The 24,301-nt window shown below is 26.8% G+C and overlaps 1 protein-coding gene across 5 annotated transcripts; it reads right to left on the bottom strand.

Moving 5' to 3' along the window:
- Positions 1–219: 219 nt before the first annotated feature.
- LOC107441872 (geranylgeranyl pyrophosphate synthase quemao) lies at positions 220–23,829 on the bottom strand. 5 transcript variants are annotated; one of them, XM_016055266.3, is made up of 11 exons: positions 23,595–23,733; positions 21,459–21,574; positions 20,201–20,269; positions 18,815–18,900; positions 18,235–18,398; positions 12,800–12,901; positions 7,929–7,989; positions 6,936–7,014; positions 4,832–4,934; positions 3,235–3,349; positions 220–3,163 (listed from the first exon to the last, which is right to left on the bottom strand). In XM_016055266.3, the coding sequence occupies exons 2-11, from the start codon at positions 21,525–21,527 to the stop codon at positions 3,088–3,090; spliced, it is 924 nt and encodes a 307-aa protein (XP_015910752.1). In that variant the 5' UTR covers positions 21,528–21,574; positions 23,595–23,733; the 3' UTR covers positions 220–3,087. The 5 variants fall into 5 exon arrangements, with proteins under 5 accessions (XP_015910752.1, XP_015910754.1, XP_042911132.1 ...); XM_016055268.3 differs by having other exon boundaries at positions 1,170–3,163; positions 23,719–23,829; XM_043055198.2 differs by lacking the exon at positions 23,595–23,733 and adding an exon at positions 23,303–23,443 and having other exon boundaries at positions 1,170–3,163.
- Between the last annotated feature and the right edge of the window lie 472 nt (positions 23,830–24,301).

Raw genomic sequence — 24,301 nt, 5'->3', positions numbered from 1 at the left:
GTGTTAAATTTTTTTTTCTTCCTAATTCTTTACGACCACTATCATTTTAAAAGCATTCTCATAGAATGATTTCCTCATTCTGATCCATCCGAATTTGGAATGGGGATATGCCATCCGAATTCTTCCAAAAAATTTGCTGCCAAAATAAATTTTGTTAGTATAGAAGTGTTTTGTAGAGGAGGGAATGATTTTGATTTTAAAAAAAATACACAAAGAAAAGAGAATGTAAAAAATAGTTTTTATTGAGTTGTTCAAAACCAATATGAATATTACTACTAATAATCATTTAACATCTAATACTAAAAAATGGCAAAATGTGCAACTTGCTTCATCACATTCTATTTACATTAGCAATGCACACATTTTTTTTTAGAAGACCATTGGGGGACTAGGCATCACATAGTAATTGGAACAAATATATTGGAGTGATAAAGACAATTGAAGCATTTAAGCTCTAACATCTTCATAAACTATTAGTTTTGAATAAATTAAAATTTTGAAGGAGAGAAAGAAAGAATGATATTTAGAAGAAAAAAATCCAATGATAATCACAGTTCTTAAAATGAAAATATTTAAAAAATATATAATCTTGGGAAAAGTTTCAAAAATACTTAAATATTGGAAGCATTTTATAAAAGAACAACAAATCCTTACATTAACTTTTAAATAAATAAATGTTTTTAGTTAATATTCAGCTCTCTTTTTTTACAAAATGATAGAGTTCTGAAATGAGAAAAACCAATAATGGTTCCTCAATGAAACAGTATCGCTTTCAAGATGATAATCAAAAAGATTAGTAAACTATAAGCCTACCTTTCAGATTTACTTATGTGCTCAACATGAAATTGTTTAATTTATATTTATTTCTATAGAACTATAGGCTGGACGAATATAAGATACAATAATGAAAAAAAAATAACACAAGGGATAAAGAATTTTTATTATTATTATTTTATTAACCTCATTTCCACTTACAAAAAACCAATTATAATTCTAAATTTCAAGCTCCATAACGCTGATTAATGAGTGCCAACTATTAATTATGTTGGGGGAATCAGACGCAAAAACATTTCAATTCTTGACTATCAAAATGTACAGAATGTCTTAAGAGTTTAGTTAGGAGAACAGTTGAAAGTTTGGACCATTTCATATTCATTTTACTTTTTGAATTTTTATCGATATCTTGAGAACTTTTATAATGGACCAAATGAAATTTTTGCAGACAATTATAAAATTTGCTTATTTAAATATAGATAAAAGATAATTCTATCTAAAAAATGAACTTAATCTTTTCTTCATTATTTTGTTTAACAATGGTCGAAAAAGTTATGTATTAAAAGGAATAGAACATTAAAATAGGCACTTGAGCAAAATCTGATAACTCAAATAAAAGTTATTTAAGATGTTTGCTCATATTCACATACAAAATGAAAGCAGTACACAAATAAAGTAAAAGATTTATAATCTTTGGCATCTGATAAAGTGAGAAAAAAATAAATAACAAAAGCGTATTGCATTTTCACCCATTACTAATACCCACTAATGAGTATTAAAAAAAGAATACTATGTGTGCAATACTAAACACAATGTTTCTATAAAAACAAAAAAAGGTCGAAGCGTTAAAAAAATAAAATAAGAAAAGCTTTCAATGTAGATAAAAAAAACAAGACTTGTTTAATTTAAACACAAAATGAAACAAATAACAAAATATGAATTGGTGTCACAAATAATACTAAGAGTTTGTTAAATATGAAATATGATGAATACTTCAGGGAAAAAAATAACACTTTCGATTTGATTTAAATTGTTGCAAGCAAATTTTATGGTAACCACAAGAAACAAATGTGTCTTCCTCATTTAAATAAATTTTGTAACCAAGATAATGTTTTAACAAGGCATTTATTGATTAAAAAAACTTTATTCAACTTGCATATTAAACAAATAAGCTTATAAAATTTTTTTTTAAAAGATCATTCCTGCTGATTCATCAGTAAATTATTTATATATGTAATGTGAACATTTTAAACACAATAGTGAACTACAGAAAGCACCTAAAGTTATCTATGAAGTAACCTAATACTAGCACAGTCTTCTCAAAAAACAAAATTTAAAAAAATAAATACATTTTAGCATTGAAATTTTTTTTTCTTCAAAAGTATCTTACATTTGGTAGTATAAAGCAATGTTTACATATTAGTTATGAAATATTGAAATAAAAACACAAGGTTTTTAATCGAAGCTGCAGATAAATATTTTAATTGTACAGGAAGTAATTAAGGATGTCAGAAAAGAAGCTACATTTCATATTTAAAAAAATAAATAATTGTATTTAGGTCAAACACTATTTTAGCAGTTACAACACACAAAAAGTCCATACTTCAAATAAATGCTATTTCTTAATGTTGACATTTGAAAAAACATATCAGTTCAATTAGATGTTACAAGATAAAAACGGTCTCATTATCGACTCATCCTTATCTAGGATCAGTCCTCAGTAGTTGCACTCAATCAAAAATGTATGTTTAAAAAAAAAAAAAAACTGCAGTCAGACAAGCTTGCCTTCAAGGAAAAAAACGTAGAATGAAAACCTGCATAATGCATGTTTTAGAACACACCTGAAATGTAGCTCAACAGCATATACTTATCTAGATTAAAATTAGGCGGATCATTTCTTAGACAAAATAACACACTGATATGTGCAACTGTCGACCAGGTTATGGAATCAAAGCAGTTTTCATCCAACAAAAGGATCATTAATAAACAATAATCTTCAGTTATGCAAAATATTAAAAAAAAACAATATTGAATTTCAAATTTTGATATTTAAATAACAAACAAGCATGTATATTAAAATGAATAATTGTTTGAATGTATTCTTTTTCGATCTACTAAAGATGTTTGTTTAACAATAGCACAGTACTAATGATCCATATTCATACATATACAACTCTCAACACAATCAGAAAAATATTTGAATGAAATTCCATCGTAGATCATATTAAATGAGGATGAAAAGGACACATTTAATAGATGAACGCAAGTGATCATCTAACCCAAATACTTAATATTAAAGATGCTGGGTATCTCCTACCACAACTTCAGCTCATCCAGAATGCTGACGAGGAAAGAGTTGTGTCCCAAGTCTTCAATTTCTTTCCTAGCCCTAGAAAGGGAAAACAAAACAATTACAAAATGGAATTTTTACACTGAACAGAAATGTAAATTGTAACTCACTGGATGTCTAATTCTTTGAGAATATTTCTAGTGTACTCAAAGGATCCTATCTTCTCCATCAGTTCAACGGCATATTTTTTTATTTCTACATCTGAGGTTCTCTGCCTCACTATATCTTTATCGAACGTTAACTGAAATAATTTATAATGGATAGACAAATAATAAAATCTACAAAAATTAAATTAGAATAATAACACATTTTTCAAACAAGAAAACTATCGGAGCAAATGTTAACATCTTAACAGCAGTATCATTTTACCAAGGATCCTATGAATGATTTTTTTTTTTATTTTTTTAAATTTAGCATAATAGTATGATTTTCACTTTTTTTCCTCAAAAATTAACTTTTTCTTTTAATAAAGTGTAATGAAAAATTAAATAAGCTAAGCATTATAGAATTTCGGATTGAAAATAGGAATTTTAACCTTCTCTTGACCTTGACAATAGAGCATGCATTTTTTCCGTGAGTGGATCACTTCGAGAAAAATTTGGAAAAAGTATTTTAAACTCATAATTAAAATTCTTAAGATGAAATTTCAATGAGTGAAAGCAAAAACAATACATGACAACATAACAAGTTTTTATGACAAAAGTAAAACTTCCAGTAGAAATGGAAACATTCCCTAGACATTCCCAAGGTTGCAGCAGGTCAGGGTATCATTATGGAAGAATATTTCAGTTCATTATTGTTTATTAAACATTATTTATAACAACCAAAATATACACTACAGAAAAACAATAAATGCCATTCCTAAATTTAGGTGGCATTCATTATTTTTTTAAAAAAAGAATTTATAATAATTGTGTTTAAAACAGACTCTGCTTTTAATTTGTTTCACATATTAAATGTTAATCATTCTTTAATGTGTATGATTCTTGACGCCTGGTGACTGAGTGCTAGCTCCTCCGTGCCAGGTCCTGGGTTCGATCCTCGGGCCGGGCAAGGTTGACTCAGCCTTTCATCCCTTCAGTGGGTTGATAAATGAGTACCATTCTTGGGAACTGAACACTGGGGGTTTCGTATACGGCTGACCACCTAATCGGAACATATGTTCCTGAACCGCACAGGCCAAGGTCAAGAAAAATGAGATGGACACAGTTGGCCCTCTATGGGCTGTCGCACCACTGAGTTTAGTTTTCAGAACTTTTTAAGTGAATCAAAAATGTTTTATACAATTTGCTTATTCAAAGATAATTCAAAAATTAAATTTTAAAGATTATTTATTTTTAAAATACAGAATTTAAACTGACAAAAATAATCTTGAATCACACTGTTCCTACAAGTACAGAATATTTTTCTTTAAACTGAATTTTTTTTTTACACAATAGCTCAAAAATTATCCCATGTGTTTTGTTTAAGTTGTGTAGATCCACAACTTAAAAAATACCTTGATTCTATTCATTAGAAAATATAAGGTTAATTATATGTACACTTTAGCAAACACAATCACATTTTTTAAGAAGATATTTCAATGTCTAAAATAATAAATATTTAAAAGTTGTACTACTTTTAGAATCAAGCAGAGTGGTCACATAAGTAAATTTTAACATTGTCTTTAATAAATATAATATCATGAAGGAAATATTAAAAGGATACTCATAATTCTAGGATCATCTAAATTACTTCGAATTGAATGAATGACAGGGAATGAAAATTTACCCTCCGTCAAATCTTCACAGTAGCTCTTGTTTTCAGTGTACTGTAAAAAGGAAGAAGTTTTATGTTTTTGAAATTCAATTTACTAAGAGTTAACACCAATATTTTAAAATAGTTATGTATTTATTGGGAAAAATAATGAATTTTCAGTTAAGTGGTTATATTTTAAGTTGTAAGATGCAAAATAAAAATATCGTTGAAAGCCATAATTGCACTTCACCATCCTATTTAATACTTCCACATTTGAACAATGGTGTATATAATCGTGATTTTTTAACTCAAAATTGATAACAATTAATTCAAATTAAGCAAACATTTTAAAACTTGTAAATAAAAAATTTGTACTACCTTTATTAGAACTGTAGAAACCCTGGATAGTTTATTATTATAGAGTACAATGGTTATCATATAAATCATAATTATTCAATCAAATTAATGTATTTATGCAGCAATTTTATATTATAACAAATCATAATTTTGTGGAATCAACAGCGAATCATTTTGTCATTGCAGTTACAAGCATAAAATCTATTTTAAATTCATTCATTTAACAACCACAGTTAATTAAACTTTCAGAAATAAACTATATCAACAATTTTGTAATTATTAAAGAATATTTTAGTCTTAAAAATTAACAATTTAATATACCGTATATTCCGGCGCATGACGCGCCCTGTAGTATAACGTGCACCTGTAATTTCTAATACTTTTTTTGAATTTTAAGATATACTCTTCGTATAATGCGGACGAAAATTAGGATTTTACATGTGCAATATCTCGTCTTTCAAGATCGTAAATAAAAAGTTCTTTTCCCTATCTTTCGCAAAAATAAAAGAACTGAATTTGATATGTATGTGAGGATAGAGTTGAAAGAGTAATAATGTGATTCTGAGATAATGAACTATTTACGTAATAACGAAAATCAATAAAGTATATAGGTAAAGTTATGTTATTTCTTTAAAATAAAAGTATTTTTCTATACTTAGAATTTTTTAATCTATAATTTTTTATATTCGGCGCATACCGCGCACCCGTAAATTCCAATGTTATTTTTTGCATTAAAAGTGCGCGTTATACGCCGGAATCTACGGTAGGTTTATGACCCTTTTACACCAACTTGTCAGAGACATAAGAGGAAAATAAAATATTAAAAAATTAATACAAAATACTAAAAATAACTTGTAAAACACGATCATTCAATCAAATATTTCCTTAAGATTTGGCATATTATTAGTAACATAAAAGTGGATAAAAAAATAGAATACAACAATAATAGTAATTCCAACAATTTTTTAAAACAATACAGCAAAATAACAAAACTGCAGTATTTTTATTTTATTTCATTATAATTGTTTTAAGAATATTTTACGCTACCTGTCGAACTGTATAAGAATTAGAAGTGAAAAAGACAATTTTTTTGTTGATATTTTGAAGCCTGACGCTTAGATTACTAGTAAATTCCTGAACAAATAAAACTGATCTTGCAGCAGAAAATGTTGGCAATTTTTGATGTGAAAAAGAAAATAATAATCTTTACCAGTACACTTTAGTTTAGAAATAAAATTATACAATTAAGTAGGTGAGACGAATTGCAAAACACTTTGCTTAAGGGATTAAAAAAAAAAAAAAAAGCTCAAAACTTAACTATGGCTTATATCCTAGTCTTTCAGATAACTATTATTTTTAGGCAGCAACACTTTGGCAGTAAAATTAGCTGTACAAATTATTATTTTGATACTAATTAAACTGTTTTTATACTCCAACATTTTCAATAAAAGATATGAGCAGACATATTCAAAGGCGCAATCATAATTGAAGTACTTGCTTTAATTTTTTTCATTGCATTGATTATTCACTCACATTCCCTCAAGATTTTCGAATGTGCTCATTATTGTACTATCTCTATTCCTTTGTAAATTATATCAATTTAAAACAAAAATTCTAAACAATCAAATATTGATAGAGAGAGAAATAAGAGGGAAAAACATAATTGATACAAGTTTTTTTAAAATTTTTTTAAAATATTTCAATAATGGATGTATACTTCTTTAGATTGGAGATTAGCATAGTCATCCCTGATTTGAAAATAGAGTCCCATGATGGCTATAATCTTGGTAAAGTCACTGCAACATAAAATAAATAAATATTATGACATGAAACAGAAATGAAATATGAGTGTCTCTATAGAATTTCTTTTTTTACTTATAAAAAGGTAAAAAAACTTGATCAAAATATTTCATCAAGTTTTCAGTTCTTGTTTTGTGAAAAAAAGCAGATCTAGTTTAAGAACGCAGTAAAGGTAGTTAAAATATCCACATTTTAAAGAATAAAAAACAAGCAGATGACAAATAATATGTGTCTTTTCTATATCTAGTTACTGTTTAATTTAAATAAAGTTTTCTTAAAAGATTAATTAAGTAAGGTATGAATATTCTAAGATATATTTTGAAATTATGTTATTAGCTGTATGTTCTATAAGACATTGTGCACACAGCATATAATCTTTCAAAAAATGAATACAAAAACCTACAATCATTTTTACTTCAAGTTAATTATTAAAAACACAATTCTACTGTTTTAAAATGCATAGTTCTTTTGCCGATGAACAATGAAGTTATAAGTTTCAAACATTTTATGCATTCAATAATTAAAAAAAAAGTATTTTTCTTAAAAAAATTCACATTAAATCAAGACAAATCTAAGTTCAACAAAAAAATTTATTTAAATGAAAAAAATTGATTTTAATAATTACAATAAATCATTATTTATTAAAAACACCTAAACCTTCAATTCATAAAAGCTTTTCATAAAATTATCATTACTAAAAATAAAGTAGGACTATCAACTAGTATTAAAGAATTAGAGTATTAAATGGCATCAATAGAAAACACACTCATTGAGTTCATAGGAGACATTAACAAGAAAAAAGGTACATCTTCCCAGGAAAATTCTTTAAAGACAGATTTATCGATTGTTTTTATACATTTAGTGAGGGGAACGTATAGAACTTAATAAAATGCTGTTCCTTTAAAGTTACCTTTGGTTATCACTAAAAAGCTGCATTAATTTGACACCCAGTCCAAACAGACCACCAGTTTCTATTCAGAAATAAAAGAATCAAGAATATAGGCTTTATTTTATAATTACCTTCAATCAATAAGGAACATTTCAGAAAGAAAAAAAAAACATTTTAGATATAAACAAGTAAAAATAACACTAATACATATTATTTTGAACCACATCTTTCAATCTAAATGGGTTTTAAGAGTCATTTTACTTTATAAAGCATCTTTTTAAACCAGGGTTGACAGTTATTTACAGTTTTAACTAGTGTATCCATAATTAAAAATACATTGTTAAAACCATCAATTTCAATAACAATTTAAATCACTTGATTTTTTAAAATAAAAGTATTCAAAGTGGAAAAAATAAATCAAGTAAATGTTTCATATTCTTGAAGAGATTTTGAGGTCTGAGAGCAAAAATAAAAATTTTCTTAAGCAAAAAAGCAACTAAATGCTTTTTAATACAAGCTAATCACATTAAACTAATAATTATATTAATAAATATTAATGATTTTTGATGATGTGAAAAATCTGATGAGCAGCTGCTAATTCATGGTCTAATAGCCTTTCTTTTAAATCAAAATTTCTTTAACCCCTATGTTTTAAACACAGTATCAATCTAAATAATCAATCCAAGCGTAACCTAATACGCCATTTCTGTAAATGTATAAATATCTAAAAAACATTGTCCTTAGTGTTTCTATAAACATCTGCAAGCGTTAAGTGTTACTATTACTAATTTTCTTACTTTTAAGAAATGAAGCATAACAGTTTTTTCTTTCTTTTTTTTCTAGAAATATCATTTGAAAAAAATATTACTACAAAAATTTACATAGCAATTTGAAAAAATAAATTTTACTTTCCAACATTAAATCCCTGCAAATAAAAAATTATTATTATTATATATATATATTTTATACAAAACAATTTTGCCATATGGGATAAACGATAGTTTCCAACATACACAGATTAATTTTAATAACTCCTCAACTTACTCACTTCATCACATTAAAGATAAGCATACAAATCAAGATAAACGGGGATCAGGAAGTAATAAAAACTCTCTTAATAGTGACAAATTAAATGTAAACTTTATTTCTAATATGAAAAAAGATTTTCATAAATATAATAATATTGAACCAATGAAAGATTTTGTTTTTCCCCTTAAGAATAATGATGTATATAAGCTTCAAGATCAAATTATTAACTTTTCTTTTATTAATTTAAGCTTCAAGGATTCTTTGTTTCGATCTTGTAAAAGCTAAAATGAATAAAGATTCACAAAAAAAAAATTAAGATCACTTATATTTCGGCATTAACTTTCAAAAACCTAATTTCGATAAGATTAAATTTCATAATGTTATTGAAAATTTAAATAATTTATTTCCTTTAAAAGATTTCAGTATAATTAAAAGCTTTAAATATTACGAATCTCTAAGTGAAATCTTTTCTGTGAAAAAAATTTTAATTAGTAGTTAAAAAATAGCAAAAATGTTAATCTTAGTAATTTAAATAATAATATTATAATTAAAAATTTTTAGCTATATATAAGAGGTTAAAAATTAAAATTAGCAAAATACAATTTCCTTACTTAATTATCAGACCAAAAATTCATAAAATTTAGAATAATCACATGTGGATCTGATACTTACCTAACCAAACTTGGCACCATTTTCTCTAACTATTTAAATAAAATTATTAACATTATTAAAGAAGGTTTCTCGTGGATTATCACTAATACTCAACAGATTTTGGAATTTATTAAACAAAATAAAATTAATCCTATTGCGATTTTTGATTTCCAAGATCTCTTCAATAGCATTCTTCTTTCTAAACTAAAAGATGTTCTTTTGAGTTATTACTATGATTTTAAAAATATCCTTAATTGCGATTTTGATTATAGGGAAATTCTAATTATTTTTGTCCTTTTAATAATTATTTTTAAAATAGAAAACAGTTTTTAATTCAAATTGATGGAACAACACAAGGATCTAATTTTTCATCTCTCTTAGCTAACTTATTTTTACACTATTATGAAAAAAACTATAGTCCTAATATTAAATTTGCTTTTAGATTTATTGATGATAATCTTTATTTTTCACAATTATACAATTTTGCTAAATAATATTTACCAGGAGGAATTAATCTTGCCTTGTAATCATAATGATACAGGCATGAAAGTGGACAAAAATAAAAAAAGCTGAACTTTTACAATGCAGGCCACTGGGAGGAGAGGGGGGAGGGGTAGTGCTCTATATGATACTGAGATTTATAAAAGCAACTTTTAACTATGCTGGGAGATTTTTATTTAATATGCATTTAGACATTTTATTAATATGCATTAGTGGCAGAAGCATTTAGACAGCTAACTTTAAATTTTTCTTAAATATAATTTTAAAATTGTGACCACTACTATATTAAAAAAAATAAAGCAATTACAGGAAGGCACGACTATTAAATTACTTACTAATGAAAAATATACCACATCTTTACAGAAACTAATTAAAGAGAAAACTTACTTCTACTTCTTTCAAGAATCGCGATATTGGATTTTAAAATAGCGTGAATATGTATCCCGATATTGCATTTAAAATCGCGTGAATATGAATCGTGATTTTGGATTTCAAAATTGCGGGAATATGAATCGAGATATTGGATTTTAAAATCGCGTGAATATGAATCGCGATTTTGGATTTTAAAAATCGCGTGAATATGAATCGCGATTTTGGATTTTAAAATTGCGTAAATCTGAATCGCGATTTTGGATTTTAAAATCGCGTGAATATGAATCGCGCGGTCGGATTTTAAAATCGCGTGAATATGAATCGTGCGGTTGGATTTTAAAATCGCGTGATTATGAATCAAAATTTTGCATTTTAAAATCTCGTAAATATGAATCGCGATTTTGGATTTTATAATCGCGTGAATATGAATCGCGATTTTGGATTTTAAAATCTCGTGAATATGAATCGCGATTTTGAACCTTAAAATCGCATGAATATGAATCACGAATATGGATTTTAAAAACGCGATTTTGGATTTCAAAATCGCAATTTTGGATTTTAAAATCGCGTGAATATGAATCGCGATTTTGGATTTTAAAATCGCGTGAATATGAATCGTGCGGTTGGATTTTAAAATCACATGAATATGAACCGTGCGGTTGGATTTTAAAAACACGAAAGAATCGTGATGCATAGTTTTAAGATCACGTGAATACGAATCGCAATGAGTAATTTTTAAATAGCGTACAAATAAGAAAAACGATATCTGATATTACAACTGCGTGATAACGAATCGCAATATTGGATTTAAAAATGCGTGAATTCGAATCGCGATGTTGGATTTTAAACTCGCGAGAATACAAATCGCGATATTGGGTTTTAAAAACGCTTAAATACAAATCGCGATATTGGATTTTAAAATTGAGTGAATAGGAATTCCTAGTACGGCTTAAATCGCAACACGTAACTTTTAAATCAGTTAAATACGAAAATCGATGATTGATATTAAAATCGTCTGATTAAAAATCGCGATTTTAGCATATTCCGGCGCAGTTCCTAATATTTAAAATTCTGAAAATCAGCCAAACAAAAGAAAAGAAATATCGGCGGTCGGAAACGAAACGCTTAGACTCCTTTCCACTCTATAGCGGAAGTCGCGGTAATCCGACTATCGTTCGGGAGGCTTGGGTTGTCTAATTGGACTCCCCAAAAATTTTAGTTTTTTTGAACATGGTCGGAAATTTTAAAAATTGGGAGAAAAAGCGGATTTCCGCTTTTTCGCGGAAGTCTTTCATCCCTTGATAATTATTCTAATTTTTTTTGGATTTAGGTATTAAAAAAGAAGAAAATATCTGCATTGTTGATTTATACGATAAAAAAATTATTTTAAATTTATTATAAATAAACTAGTTCTATATAAAACGTTGAATTAATTTTATGTTATTACAACTGAAAATTTCTTTGTTAATTTATATTTTTATCATGTACAAATCCCAGGCTAAAAATAACTGTGCAAAACGGGCAAATAATGTTTTTTTTAAATAAATGTTAATTTTCTAAAATCATTAAAATTGTCTAATTAAATATCAACCTTATTAATTATAAACTTTAAATTATCCAGTATAATATTATTATCTTGCGTACATTCATTTTTGGGCCAATCCAAGGTAACTAACAAATCAAGTGTGATTCAGTACTGCAGTAAGAATGCACCACAAAAGATCCCTTAATTTGCACTTCTGTTTTCACATTTTGCAATCTTATTATGAAAATATTTTAAAGCATTCTTCAAAGATTCCAGTACATGTAAGTTCATTTGAATTCGTTACTCGGTTTATAGATTTCGTTTTGTGTTTCGTTCTGTATTTTCTTTACATTTTATTTTCTGTTTTTTGCATGTTATATTTTATTTTGTATATGCATTCAAGTGATCTTCTGCCTAAAGAGTTTTAACAATTTGTTTGTGCGTAATAATTAAATAACATATATTTTCAAGTATCTCATAAGTTTGCTTAATTTTTTTCTTCAAAAATTTTTTAAACTTATTTTACTTTACAAAATATTAAACAGCCAAAAGGTAATTGGGTTTAAGCCAAGTTCTTTTAAATAAATCCCATTGAAAGTAAAATAAAATACTATATTTTTATACATAATTTATATTTTAGATAAATGATGTTATAATTACATTTAAATTTTACTTTGGAAACTTAATTTTATCATTTCATTCTTATGATTTTCTCCTCTTTTGTCCTTGGCAGTTTTATATCATTAAAGCCTGCTTGAATAGCCAAACTTGATTTCAATTGTATAGATAAAACAGAGAAAAAGAGGATGCTTACTTCGTTTGACCATTTCTTTATATTCTTGTTCAGAGGGACAAATGTAGCTGTCTCTCCAATAAATCTCCATGCCCTGACCCCTGTGAAGCTCCAGCAACTGCTCTAGAGAAATAAAATAAATATTGAAAAATCACATATACAGTGCCAAATCAATTTCTAATAGTAACTAAGATTTGTTGCATAGATTGGATTATTTTCAATCTAATGCTGGCTTTTTGTTTCTAAATCTTTACCCTAAAATGAAAAATGGCTCAGGGAAATACAAAAACGAAAAAGTTAGAAAGAAGCAAAGTGACCCCTTTCTCCCCGTTAAAGAATTTATTGAACAGTAATTCCTTAAATTTTTTTCCCCAGGAATTTCAATCTCTCATATTCAACATGAGGGATTGAATAGTAGCAGATTATGGAACTGATCTTTCATATTGATTACTTTCGAATAGATGTGTAATGCATACTTAAAAAATATAAGGCATAAAACAGAGGCTGAGAAATCTTATTCTACATGCATGGAGATATTTTTAGCATAAGTACATCAAGATTTTTCTACTAAAAATTACTTAATATTTGTTACTTAAAAGATTCTTTGATCTATGTAAATGTATGATGTGGACTTCAGTCAAAAAGTGCCCAGAGTAGGTAATAATGAGAGATAAAGATTTAAAGTAAATAAATTTAAAGAAAAGTAAAAGATTTAAAAATATTGGTATTAAATTTAAAATAAATAACTAGGTTTCAAGATTTAAGTCACTAGAATTTATTTAAGTTAAAATTGTTTTTTTTTAATGCTAATAAATGAACAAAAGTAAAAAAACTATAACTTTCTATAACAAAAATAATATTTTTATAACATACATTTATCGTTTCTGATTTGAAAAATATAAAACATATTTGAAAAAAAATTTCAAAGTGACATTGGAAATAAGGTAAGTCTATATGAATGGCTGCAAGGTTTAATATTTTATATTCTGATAACTATAATGTCAGTCTATAATGTCAGTTATGAGCAATGAGATTTACCCATCTCTTAAATATTTGGTGAGAAACTTTATTTTAAAAGCAATGTTGAACAGAAGATTCATGTAGTGGTTATACCATATTACAATTTTACATCCATATCCAACTAATTTTTGAGCGCCCTCCAAAGACAAAATAACTTCTACATCTAGCAACACACAAGGGGCTAATTTGCTTGCACGTAAAAAATTTTATGAGAAAGTTAACATATATTTACATAACATGAAAAAAAAATCACAAAAATCATTCTTGGATTAGTGGGAAGGTAACCAGATTGGTTGGAAATTCTATATATTGAGCAAAAGAGAAAGAAAATATCTTTTAGTAAAATAAAAATATTGATGACCAACTTTATTCATGTAGGCTACTTTTCAATATAAATGTATATCGACTTGGGCTGAAAATGTGATAAAAGTTTTCAGATGAGTTTTTTTTTTTTTTTTTTGAGTTATGTGTTCTTTTCTTCTTCAAAGTTTTTTGTATTAAATTTTTCGTTAAAAATATTTGTTAAAACAATTGGCTTGGTTTTTTAACATGTGCTTTTGTTTACTAGAAAATTAATCTTCTATGGTGTCTAAATTAGTTATAATGTTAGAATAATTAATATGTAATTTGTAAGAAAATATTTTTATATTTCGTTTGCTACTGTTTTCAATTATACTTCTATAAAATGCTAAGCCTACATACCCAAATAATAAAAACATATTGCATTGACTCATTTACAAATGAGTAATAATAAGAATAATGAAATAATAAAATAAGAATAGTGAGCTAATAAGAATAATGACAATAATAATGAGAATACATCACATGTATCTTATTTTTCTGCAATTAATTTTGACTTGAACTTATTATTTACTTGAAACAAATATCAATGCAATTTCTTATTTCAAATATATACATTTAATTATAAAATTTAGTTAAAACAGTTTTCAGCATAAAATTCATTAATCGGCATAAATTCAAAACTGGATCTTTATGAATAATTTACAGGTCACTGTAAGGCTGGCTGGATATGGCTGTGACAAACATAAATGAGTCTTATCTGGCGCTGGAAGTCTAGCCGGAAATCCAGTATTTGGTAATGAAATGTTTAGCCAGGTGGTATGCTCTTCGAGTGCTCCGATTTCATCGTAAATCCAATGACTTTTCGGTAGTTATTGCTGCCCATTTTCACATACTTTCTGAAATCACGATTTTTAAAAGTTATGAAACGCTTTATTTGTGCCAACTCCATGAAAAATCTGATTGACTTTTCATCCTTTTTCAGCAGTTGTTGCTACGCATTTCCGCATGGTTTTTAAAATTTTGATATTTTAGCACAATATTATTACGAATCGCGATTAAATAATCGCTCATTTAGATAACCATTTTTTGAAGTGGTTTATTTGTGCCAATTTTATTGCAAATAAAATTATTTTTCAATCGTTATTTTGGCAATTATTGTTACACATTTCTACAAGGTTTTGAAAGTCTGATATTTTTTATACGCTATTTCGATACTTTAATTTCGCATTTAAATACATAAAATTTTGACGGGTTTTATTTACACCAATTTCACCGAAAATATAAAGGGATTTTGACAATTTCCTTAGTAGTTATTACTACTCTTTTTACCCAAGATTTAAAAAAATTCTGAAATTTTTCATACTATAATTTGACAGCACGCGAGTTTTGCATCGCGCATTAAAATAATTACTTTTTACGTAATGTATTTGTGTCGATTTTTACCTAAATATAAGAGGTTTTTTGAACATTTTTTTTCCTTCCAATTATTGCTACATTTTTACTTGTGATTTTGAATATCCTGATATTTTAGCACAATATTACAACTCTTAAAATTCGATACTGTTTAAATTTTTTTTTTTTGAAACTTAAAAAGTAATTACGTATGTTAACAAAATCGATCCCTTCCTGTAAAGAATAATAATAAAAAAAAAAAAACATGTTGCGTACATTCATATTAAACGCGTTCCCTTTTGCTAAAAAATAATTCAAAACACGTGTATATTTTTTTAGTCCCATGAACAAGTGCAAGTTTAACATCACACACCCAACCAATTCTTTTTGTTGTTACATGATTTAAAAATCACATGTCGAGATTCGTATTTACACGTTTTAACTCTTCTCGTAATTTAAAATTCACACATCGTAATTTGTATTTACGCGATCTTGAAATTGCACATCGCATTTCGTATTAACAATAACGAAATTTCAAAATCATCCAGCGCGATTCATATTCACGCGATTTAAAAACCATATATATCGCGATTCACACATCTTAAAAATCATGCGCTGTGAGTAGTCTTTTCGCAATTTAAAATTGTACATCTCAATTCGCATTCACGTAATTTTAAAATCACATATTGCGTTTTATATTTACGCAATTTAAAAAGCACACATAGCAAATAGTATTTAGGCAATTATAAAACAACACATTGTTATTTGTATTCACGTGATCATATTGGACTAATTCCAAAAGTTATTAAGTTATTTGTCCTAATTTAATACTACTACCCACAACAACAACTTCTGTCGAAAGACTGTTTTCCAGAATAAATTTGGCCTGTTCAAAATTACAGAGCAGTTTTTAAACAAAATCATTAAATTTTCATTTAATGGCTCAAAAAAGCTATCACATGATCACGTGAATAAAATTATCACAATATTAAAAAATTTTGTAAATAACAGAATAACCATTAAGAAATTTTTTTAACCATTTTCTATATACTTACACCATTTCATATCATTCATGATTATACGCTGGGAAATGATTTGTATATCATTAAATTTTAACAGTAAAGAAATAATCAAAATAAGTTTTGTTAAGTAATGTAAATGTTACTAATTATTTATGCATATGTGTATTAATTGTAAATAGTAAGTGTCATGTTAAAAAAATATTCACCATAAAACATTTTAAACAAGTATCTTAATAGTTTTTATTATTAAGGAAAATAGTTTATTCAAAATTATTGCTTTCTTTTTCTCCCCCTCTCTGCGTCATATCATTAATTTAAAATAAATGTTTTAAAGTTCAAGTATATTGCCCTTCTAAATGCTAAATCTTATTTACTGCAGATGGGGTTTTGTTTCAATTTTTATAATTTTTAACCCTTAAAACTTTCTTTAAATCAAAGTATTTAACTTGCATTTATTTTAATAACTAGAATATTTTTTTTAAAATTTAATTCTATGAACAAATTTTTTAAAGTTAAAATTTATGTTTATATGGACTTTTGTATTATGTAATATGATTTTTAAAACACATGTATTTTCCCATAGTTTTTTAATTATTTCAATTTATATAAATTTTTTTCTGATTAACTGATTCTGATTTTCGGATTCTGTTTTTTCTTAAGTAATCAGTTTAGAAGTTTTTAACTTTAAACATTTAAAAGTATTCAATTTTATGCTAAGATATTACAAGGTTAACTTAGAAAAAGAATTTAGTGGTTAGAACAATGTTTTTATAACAATTACTATCTAAAATTGAAGTGAATATGTCTGCCTAAATACTTTGGGTTTTCCCTTTGGCATGCTGTCTTTCATTGGTCAATCTGCTACGCATGTGGCCCTTCACTCAAAAAGGTTGGGCACCCACCCCTACTGTAGGCCAATCATGATAACCAATTATTAGAAATTTAAATAAATAATAAGAAAAAGGAAAAAAGAACAAAAATCAGCCACAGACAAAATTGCTTAGAAGTATGTAGAAAAAAGAAGCCTTCTTCAAATAAATATACGGAAGTTGGACAACTTAGTAAATGCACCACCTGTCTAAGTTGGCATCTATTATCAAGAAGCACATTTATACTATATAATAAAAGGACGCAAAACCATTGTAACTCAACCACCTATATATCTTGAATATAACCTATATATCTTGAATGTTAGTCACTGAAATAAGTCAACTTTACTTTAGAGTGTTATTAAATGCAATTCCAAACCACTTATAAGTTAACTAAAAAAATAAATAAATAATCTATTTAGGGATTTCGTAATAAATAAGCTTATAAGTAAGTGAAAAACAAATTTTAAAATATTGTGATAATAGATGTGTTGTATTGTTTTTTAAAAAAAATATGGGAGGGCTTTTTTTTAAAACTAACCAGTTTAATATTGAATTTAAATAACTTGCAATTCATTCTAGTAACTAAATTCTATATTAATAACAGGATATTTGCTAAATAAAATTTTAAAATCCTTTAAATAATAACAATTCTATTTATCTTTATTATGAATGGTTATATAAAATAAATACATGAATAACATAATATATAAAAGGAGAACATGTGATAGAAAGAAAACAATAATTTAACTTCTTCTATAAGTTGATCACCAAAGCACCAGAGGTTACAATTGACAGGTTTCTCTGTATTTTAAAGCAAGTCTACTAAAAACACATTAAAGTGAAATACCGGTAAAGACAGTAGTTGCTTTTGGGTGTCCTAATTTGAGTGTCCTCTCCAATCCTAGGAAGTAAACATAGTTTGCAGAGTTGATGGTACTGGCTACCCCAAAGATATTGTGGGCAACTGGAACACCTCTTCTTAGAATGGAATTGTCTTCTATGTCGTCGATTCTACAAATAAGATTTGATTTACAAAACTGAAAGGTGAATAGCAACCTTTTTTTTCCTTTTTGTTGTTGAAAATACATGAAAATATGGCTAGCTGAATGACGAGGTTACTGAAGTCAAAGTTAAAAAGCAAAAATTCAATAGATTTTATGAAATATTAATTATTTTACTAAGAAGCAATGCACAATATTGTATAAAACAGAAGAAAAGTTTGTATTTACACTATGAGAAAAAGTAATAGAATAATAAATTGATTTTTCCACGCTATTCATCTTGCAAGTTTCAAGCAGCGTGAAACAATTATGAAAATACTGAATCTCTTTCATTTCACAAACTAACAAAATTAACTAAATTATGTGATGAAAAGAATAAATTGCATCATTGTGGATAATTTAAAAGTAATGAAATTCAATACTTACAAAAGACTAGCATTGTGAAGCATTTGGACAATTTCTCCAATTTCTCGACATTTATCCATAGGAATTTTTAGCCAGTGATTGAAAGCCTGTTAAAACATTTTGATATAAATATGCTATATAGAATGATTCAAAGAGAAACATATGCAAGATGTGAAATAAAATGAAGGCATTTAAGAGAGTATGTGTTCTAATCACTTGTACGTGTAATTTTAATTGAAGATAGACGTATCAATGATTAAACCAAATTATCATATTTTTATCACTTGTTTCATTTATTTTTCAAAAATTGCCCTTGATTTAAATCAGAAAGAAATTAATAATTGATTTTAAATATTTTTTGAGCAGTAAATATAATCAAAATTTTTTAAAGAAGTAAAAAAGTTGTTTTTATTTCTAGATTATGAGGGAAACCAGGATTTCATAATCTGATTACTGTTACTGACAATTCTAAGGCTAGTTATTTTATAGATATGATTTAGGAAATGTCCTAGTTTTTGTAAAAAAAAAAATTTAACTTTTCTAGACTATTTACTGCTGCTTAGAGTTAAAATAAAATTCCCAGACAATTCCAGGTTTTTCCCTTTCTTCATGACCTGTGAAAGCCTTGATAAATATACGCACAAAATTTCCCAGAAGGGGAGCCACAACAGGACCTTCAGAAGGGGAGTCACAACAGGACCTTCACAGCAGTATTTAACTTTTTTATCAGACCTATTTTAGAATTCAGCAAGTGCATTAATTTTTTTATTAAAAATAAGAAAAGAAATGACATTCTATTACAGAAGAGCGTTTTTATTTAAAAAAAAAAATTGTTCTTTGTCAGTAGCTAAAGTGTGACACACCTGCTGTGCATAACCCCTTGGGGTCAAGTGTCTGTTATTGACACTTATAAAAAAGAGCTATAAAATGGCAAAAATTGAAAACGATTTTATAAAAAGCAAAGTAGTTAAGACTATTTTTGTTCTAATACCAATTCAGAAATAATTCATTCTTCTGAAGAAAATGGGTTTAGATGAAGAAGGAATATCGTTTTTCATGCTAACTTCTGTTAATTTGAAGTTACAGATTTCACTTTCTAAAATAGCTTATTTGTCAAAATAGTATATTCAAAATAAGCAAAAAAGAAAAAAAATCAGGAATATTACTGAAATCAGGACAAATATGAGCAGAAATTTTGTATTAGGAAAATCAGGATTTATAAAAGAATATGAGAATAATCCTGATTTATAAAAGAATATGTGAATTTTTGCATGCAGAAAAAACAAATAATATAAAATTCTTGAAATAGAAAAAGAAATAATAAAGAAGTTTTTAAAAACATATGACAAACAAGGTGAAGACGTGAGAAAATAAGTAAATGGGAAGGATGAAATGTAAAAGAAATACCTTAGTTAGTTTGGTTCGAATTTGTTTTCCAGGCACTTGTTGAATGTAATTGAAGGGCTGTAAAAGGATCTTAAAGAAAAAAGAAATATTATATTTAAACACAATAAATTCATTCAAATTAAAACATTAATAAATAAATGAGTAGTTACAATAGTATCTATACATAAAAAAAAATGTATCTTGAATACTGCTGTGAAATAAAAAATCAATGTAAGCGAAAAAATAATAAAATTCAAAGTTAATATTTTTATACATTTTGCATTCTTGTATGATAAGCTACATATATTTTTTCAAGTTTTCAATTCTATTTTAGGGTTGATAGCATTGCAAGGAAAAGACTATAGTTGTGAAGCCACTTTCCTCAGGTCCCTACTGTCATTCTACGTATTTATGCTCTTATGTAGCTAAAACCAATGATTGAATAAGCACACACAAATTAAAATCATAATATTTTATCGCTTTAAGTTTATTATTTTTAGAAATACTGAACAACACAAAAGGACAAAACAGGCTGTCTTTCTAGCAGCATTTTTTCTATAGTTATGTTGAAAATCATGATATTTGGAATGTTCACACCTTTGGCAAACTATTTTGAGTATAGTAAAAATAGTGGTGATTGCACATGTACGGAGATTCATTAATAAAAGTACATAGCTTTTAAAACTCATATTAACATTAGGCAAGTTCTACATGATTATAAATGCACAATTAGACAATGTTTACAGTTTGATAAATTTCAAACCCACATTACTGTTTAGTAATTCATATACAATAGAACAGACTCAAAGTATATTTATTAATATTGTTTTTTTTAGCATCCATACTTTTTTTTGACAATGTTGCTATTAAATGCAGGCTTTAAACATTTAAGAATTAATTTGCATAATGATTATAAACTTTAAGTTTTCAAGTATATAAATTAATACTCATGATTTTTTCACCTCTTCCAATTTTGAGATAGGCCATGTAGTAGTTGTCACATGGACGCTATCTTGGCACAAATTCAAATGTGTCAAAAGGGGGGGGGGTGAAAGGGTTATTTGAACACATTCAACAAAGATCACTTGGAAAACAAATACTAAAATAAAGTTATTTATAATAAAATATGTTAATAAGGTACTAACAATTACAAAAGAGAGAGAGAGAGAAAAAAGGAAATATTAGATCATTTTTAATAAATTAAAGTAGAATAACTGTAACACACACATTGATATATGAGTTAAATTATAATAAAATAACTGTTATAAATTACAATTACTTTATCAACAGCATTTTTGGATTCAGAGAGGTCTTCAAAATTGTTGTCATGCATCTCACCAGAAGCCATTTTCTTTGAATAAGCTAAGTTTTATGCAAAGTTATCTATAGAAGAGTCTGAAAAACATGTGATGCAGACTTGAAAAATATTTATAAGGCATTCATAAATAAATTGAACGATGAAACTAAGACTTTCATTATTTCACTTTGAATGAACTTAGTTAAAACAGTCATGGATGTAACTCCACAAGGTATATTTCCTTTTTTTCAAAGAAAGTAAAAAGATATGATTACAAATATTTTTTTTCATTTATTAAGCCCAGCACATTTTGTCAATCATTAGGCTAATAAAAGCGAAATTAAAAAAAAACTAAAATAAAAATTAAAAAAATTCACAAATGCAGAATTTAATCTGTTTCATAAAGAATTTAAGAATGAAATGATTTTAATTGGTTTTTAATTAAAAAATATATAAATTTAATTTTATATTTCTGTTAAAATTCAGTTTTCTTTCCCTCTCAAAAAATGAAAGTATAAAGTTAATTTGGCATTGTATTAAGATTTTTTTAAAGGTTCAATTTATAATAGGTTCATTTTAGTAAATACAATAACTCACATATTATTAAAAATATAACAATTTATTTCAAACTATATAACTGCATTAAAATTTTTTTTATTATAATGCCAAGGAAATGGTATAATTTAAATTTACAGAGAATGGATTAGAAATATAGCAGTCCCTACTTAACCGCAGATCGGATAATCGAATAACCCGCTTATATGAATAAATTTAATGGAACCAAATCATTTTATATGAAACTAATGTTAAACTGCACCGTTTAAACGATTATTTGTTGTTTTTTGCCCCCACCTAATTGCATAAAGAAGTGGTACTGAAATAAAATAAAAAAATTTATTTTTGAGAAATGTTTCACCAGCTAAAATGGAATTTTCCTTTTTCAGTTAAGATAAGGATACAATAGGTGCTCATTTCAATAGGAACTTCTTATTCATTAGTAGGTGAAGTTGAAAAATTAATCAAATCTTGCTGCCAGTTTAATACATTGAAGTAAACGAAGGGATTTTTACCTCTCTTTGACTTACTTCACACAGACACATCATTTAGAATGCAAAAAAGGAATAGAGTGATTCGTCTTGTGGTCAAGACTTATGGTCCCCTTTTGATGCACTATTAGTAGATTTTAGTAGAAACTAAAAGGGAATATCTAATTTTGATAAATTGATGAATTAAACAGGTATAAAAAACAGTCTTCAATTATCGATTTTTTTTGGAGGGATCAAATAATATTTTAGTACCTAAATTATACTTTTCACTAACATTGATTTATTTTTATGTAACTTTAAATGGCATATATATTTTATGATACTAAAGCAGACAGTTTTAAATTTAATTGTTTATTGATCATAAAACTGAGTTTATTTAATCAAAATGCTGTACTATGCATTAAATATCATTAAAAAGTAAAATTTTTCAAAAATTCAGTATTTAAGATTGAACATTGCACTCCCCTTTTAATCGAATAACCCGCTTAATTGCATAGATTTGGCTGTTCCTTTAAGCAGGGTTGACTGTATATCATTATTAACTACAGAAAAACACTAAAAACAAATAAAATTACAAAAACTGATGATTTCTTTAAAAATAAATCACTTGATTCAAAACAATGAATTTTCTTTTCTTAAAAATTACAATGAATCATAGATTCATTCATGATTAAATCAAGAAATCATGAATTAAATCAACAAACCCTAAACTAGAATATAGAAATTTTTAACAATATTAGGTTTGCTGATAAATACAAACAGATAAATAACTGGAAATACCTGAATATAAAATGCGGGATAATCTGAAAGTGAGACAACTTTTGTCAATTCAAAAGAAAGCACACAATTTTTAAGTAATGCGATTAAATCTTATGAATAAGATTTAAGTTTATTAATTCAAGCAAAAATAGTTTGCGAATTATTCCACTCATTTAGTGATAATAACAAAGTTATTCATGAAGAATTTGGCTCTAATCAATGAGTCAGATACTTCTGATAAGACATTCACTCATATTTAAAGAATAAAAATTAACATTCTATTCAGTTCAAAAATGCAAAATAAGAGACAAACCCTTATATTGATGAAATTATGCTTTCATTAAAAGATAATGGAAGGTACAAAGAATATGTGATAAAATATAAATTTATTAGTATATTTAATGTTTTTCATGAAGAATATTATTCTATTTGTTTACCTATGCGACGATGGCAGTTAATTTGACAGGCTATATCGATATAGATCGTAATTCCGTGAATGTTCAGCAATGGCCATTTTCACTGTATGTGATTCATGCGATTCTTTCGGAAAGGTCTTTTGGCCATTTATTAAAAAAGAAAAGTTCTATAAGTTCCTATGAATGGTGTTTTCTACACTAGGGAACGCTGCAAGCTCCATACCACCTATGCTTCCGGGTTACTGTGTCCGGTGTACTTCAAAGCCATTTGGCTCACAGCGTGATTATTGTGTTTTGAGATTCTAGCAAACGTGGTATATGAAACTTATTACTTGTGTTTACAATGCTAACAATACTTGTTTATAATGCTAAAGGTGCTAACACTAACGTACGATGGTGCACAGCTTGCAACAAGATCAAACAATAATAAAAAAAAAATGGAAAGAGGTCAAATCAGGACTGCCAAAAAAGCGAGTTATTCAAAATCCATCAACCATTCGCGATCGCAGCACTCGAATACGCCATCTGGGGAGAGCCGGTTTCATGCCTTTAGCCCTTCTCCCTTCCTTCTCCTCCTCTTTTCAGTTATAGAGGAATGTACTAC

Source organism: Parasteatoda tepidariorum, chromosome 6 (genome assembly GCF_043381705.1).
Source record: "Parasteatoda tepidariorum isolate YZ-2023 chromosome 6, CAS_Ptep_4.0, whole genome shotgun sequence".
Taxonomy (NCBI): domain Eukaryota; kingdom Metazoa; phylum Arthropoda; class Arachnida; order Araneae; family Theridiidae; genus Parasteatoda; species Parasteatoda tepidariorum.
The sequence above is the reverse complement of the archived record's forward strand: the minus strand, read 5'-3'. Positions and strand labels throughout refer to the sequence as shown.

Bases quoted from the DNA above. Each gene is read 5' to 3' on its own strand.
- LOC107441872 (XM_016055268.3), bottom strand. From the start codon at position 21,527: ATGGCTTCTGGTGAGATGCATGACAACAATTTTGAAGACCTCTCTGAA. The intron at 7,990-12,799 runs GTAAGCATCCTC...ATTTCTGAATAG, and splicing joins TAAAGAAATGGTCAAACGAA to AAACTGGTGGTCTGTTTGGA. The intron at 4,935-6,935 runs GTATACATCCAT...TCCTTTTTACAG, and splicing joins CTAATCTCCAATCTAAAGAA to TACACTGAAAACAAGAGCTA.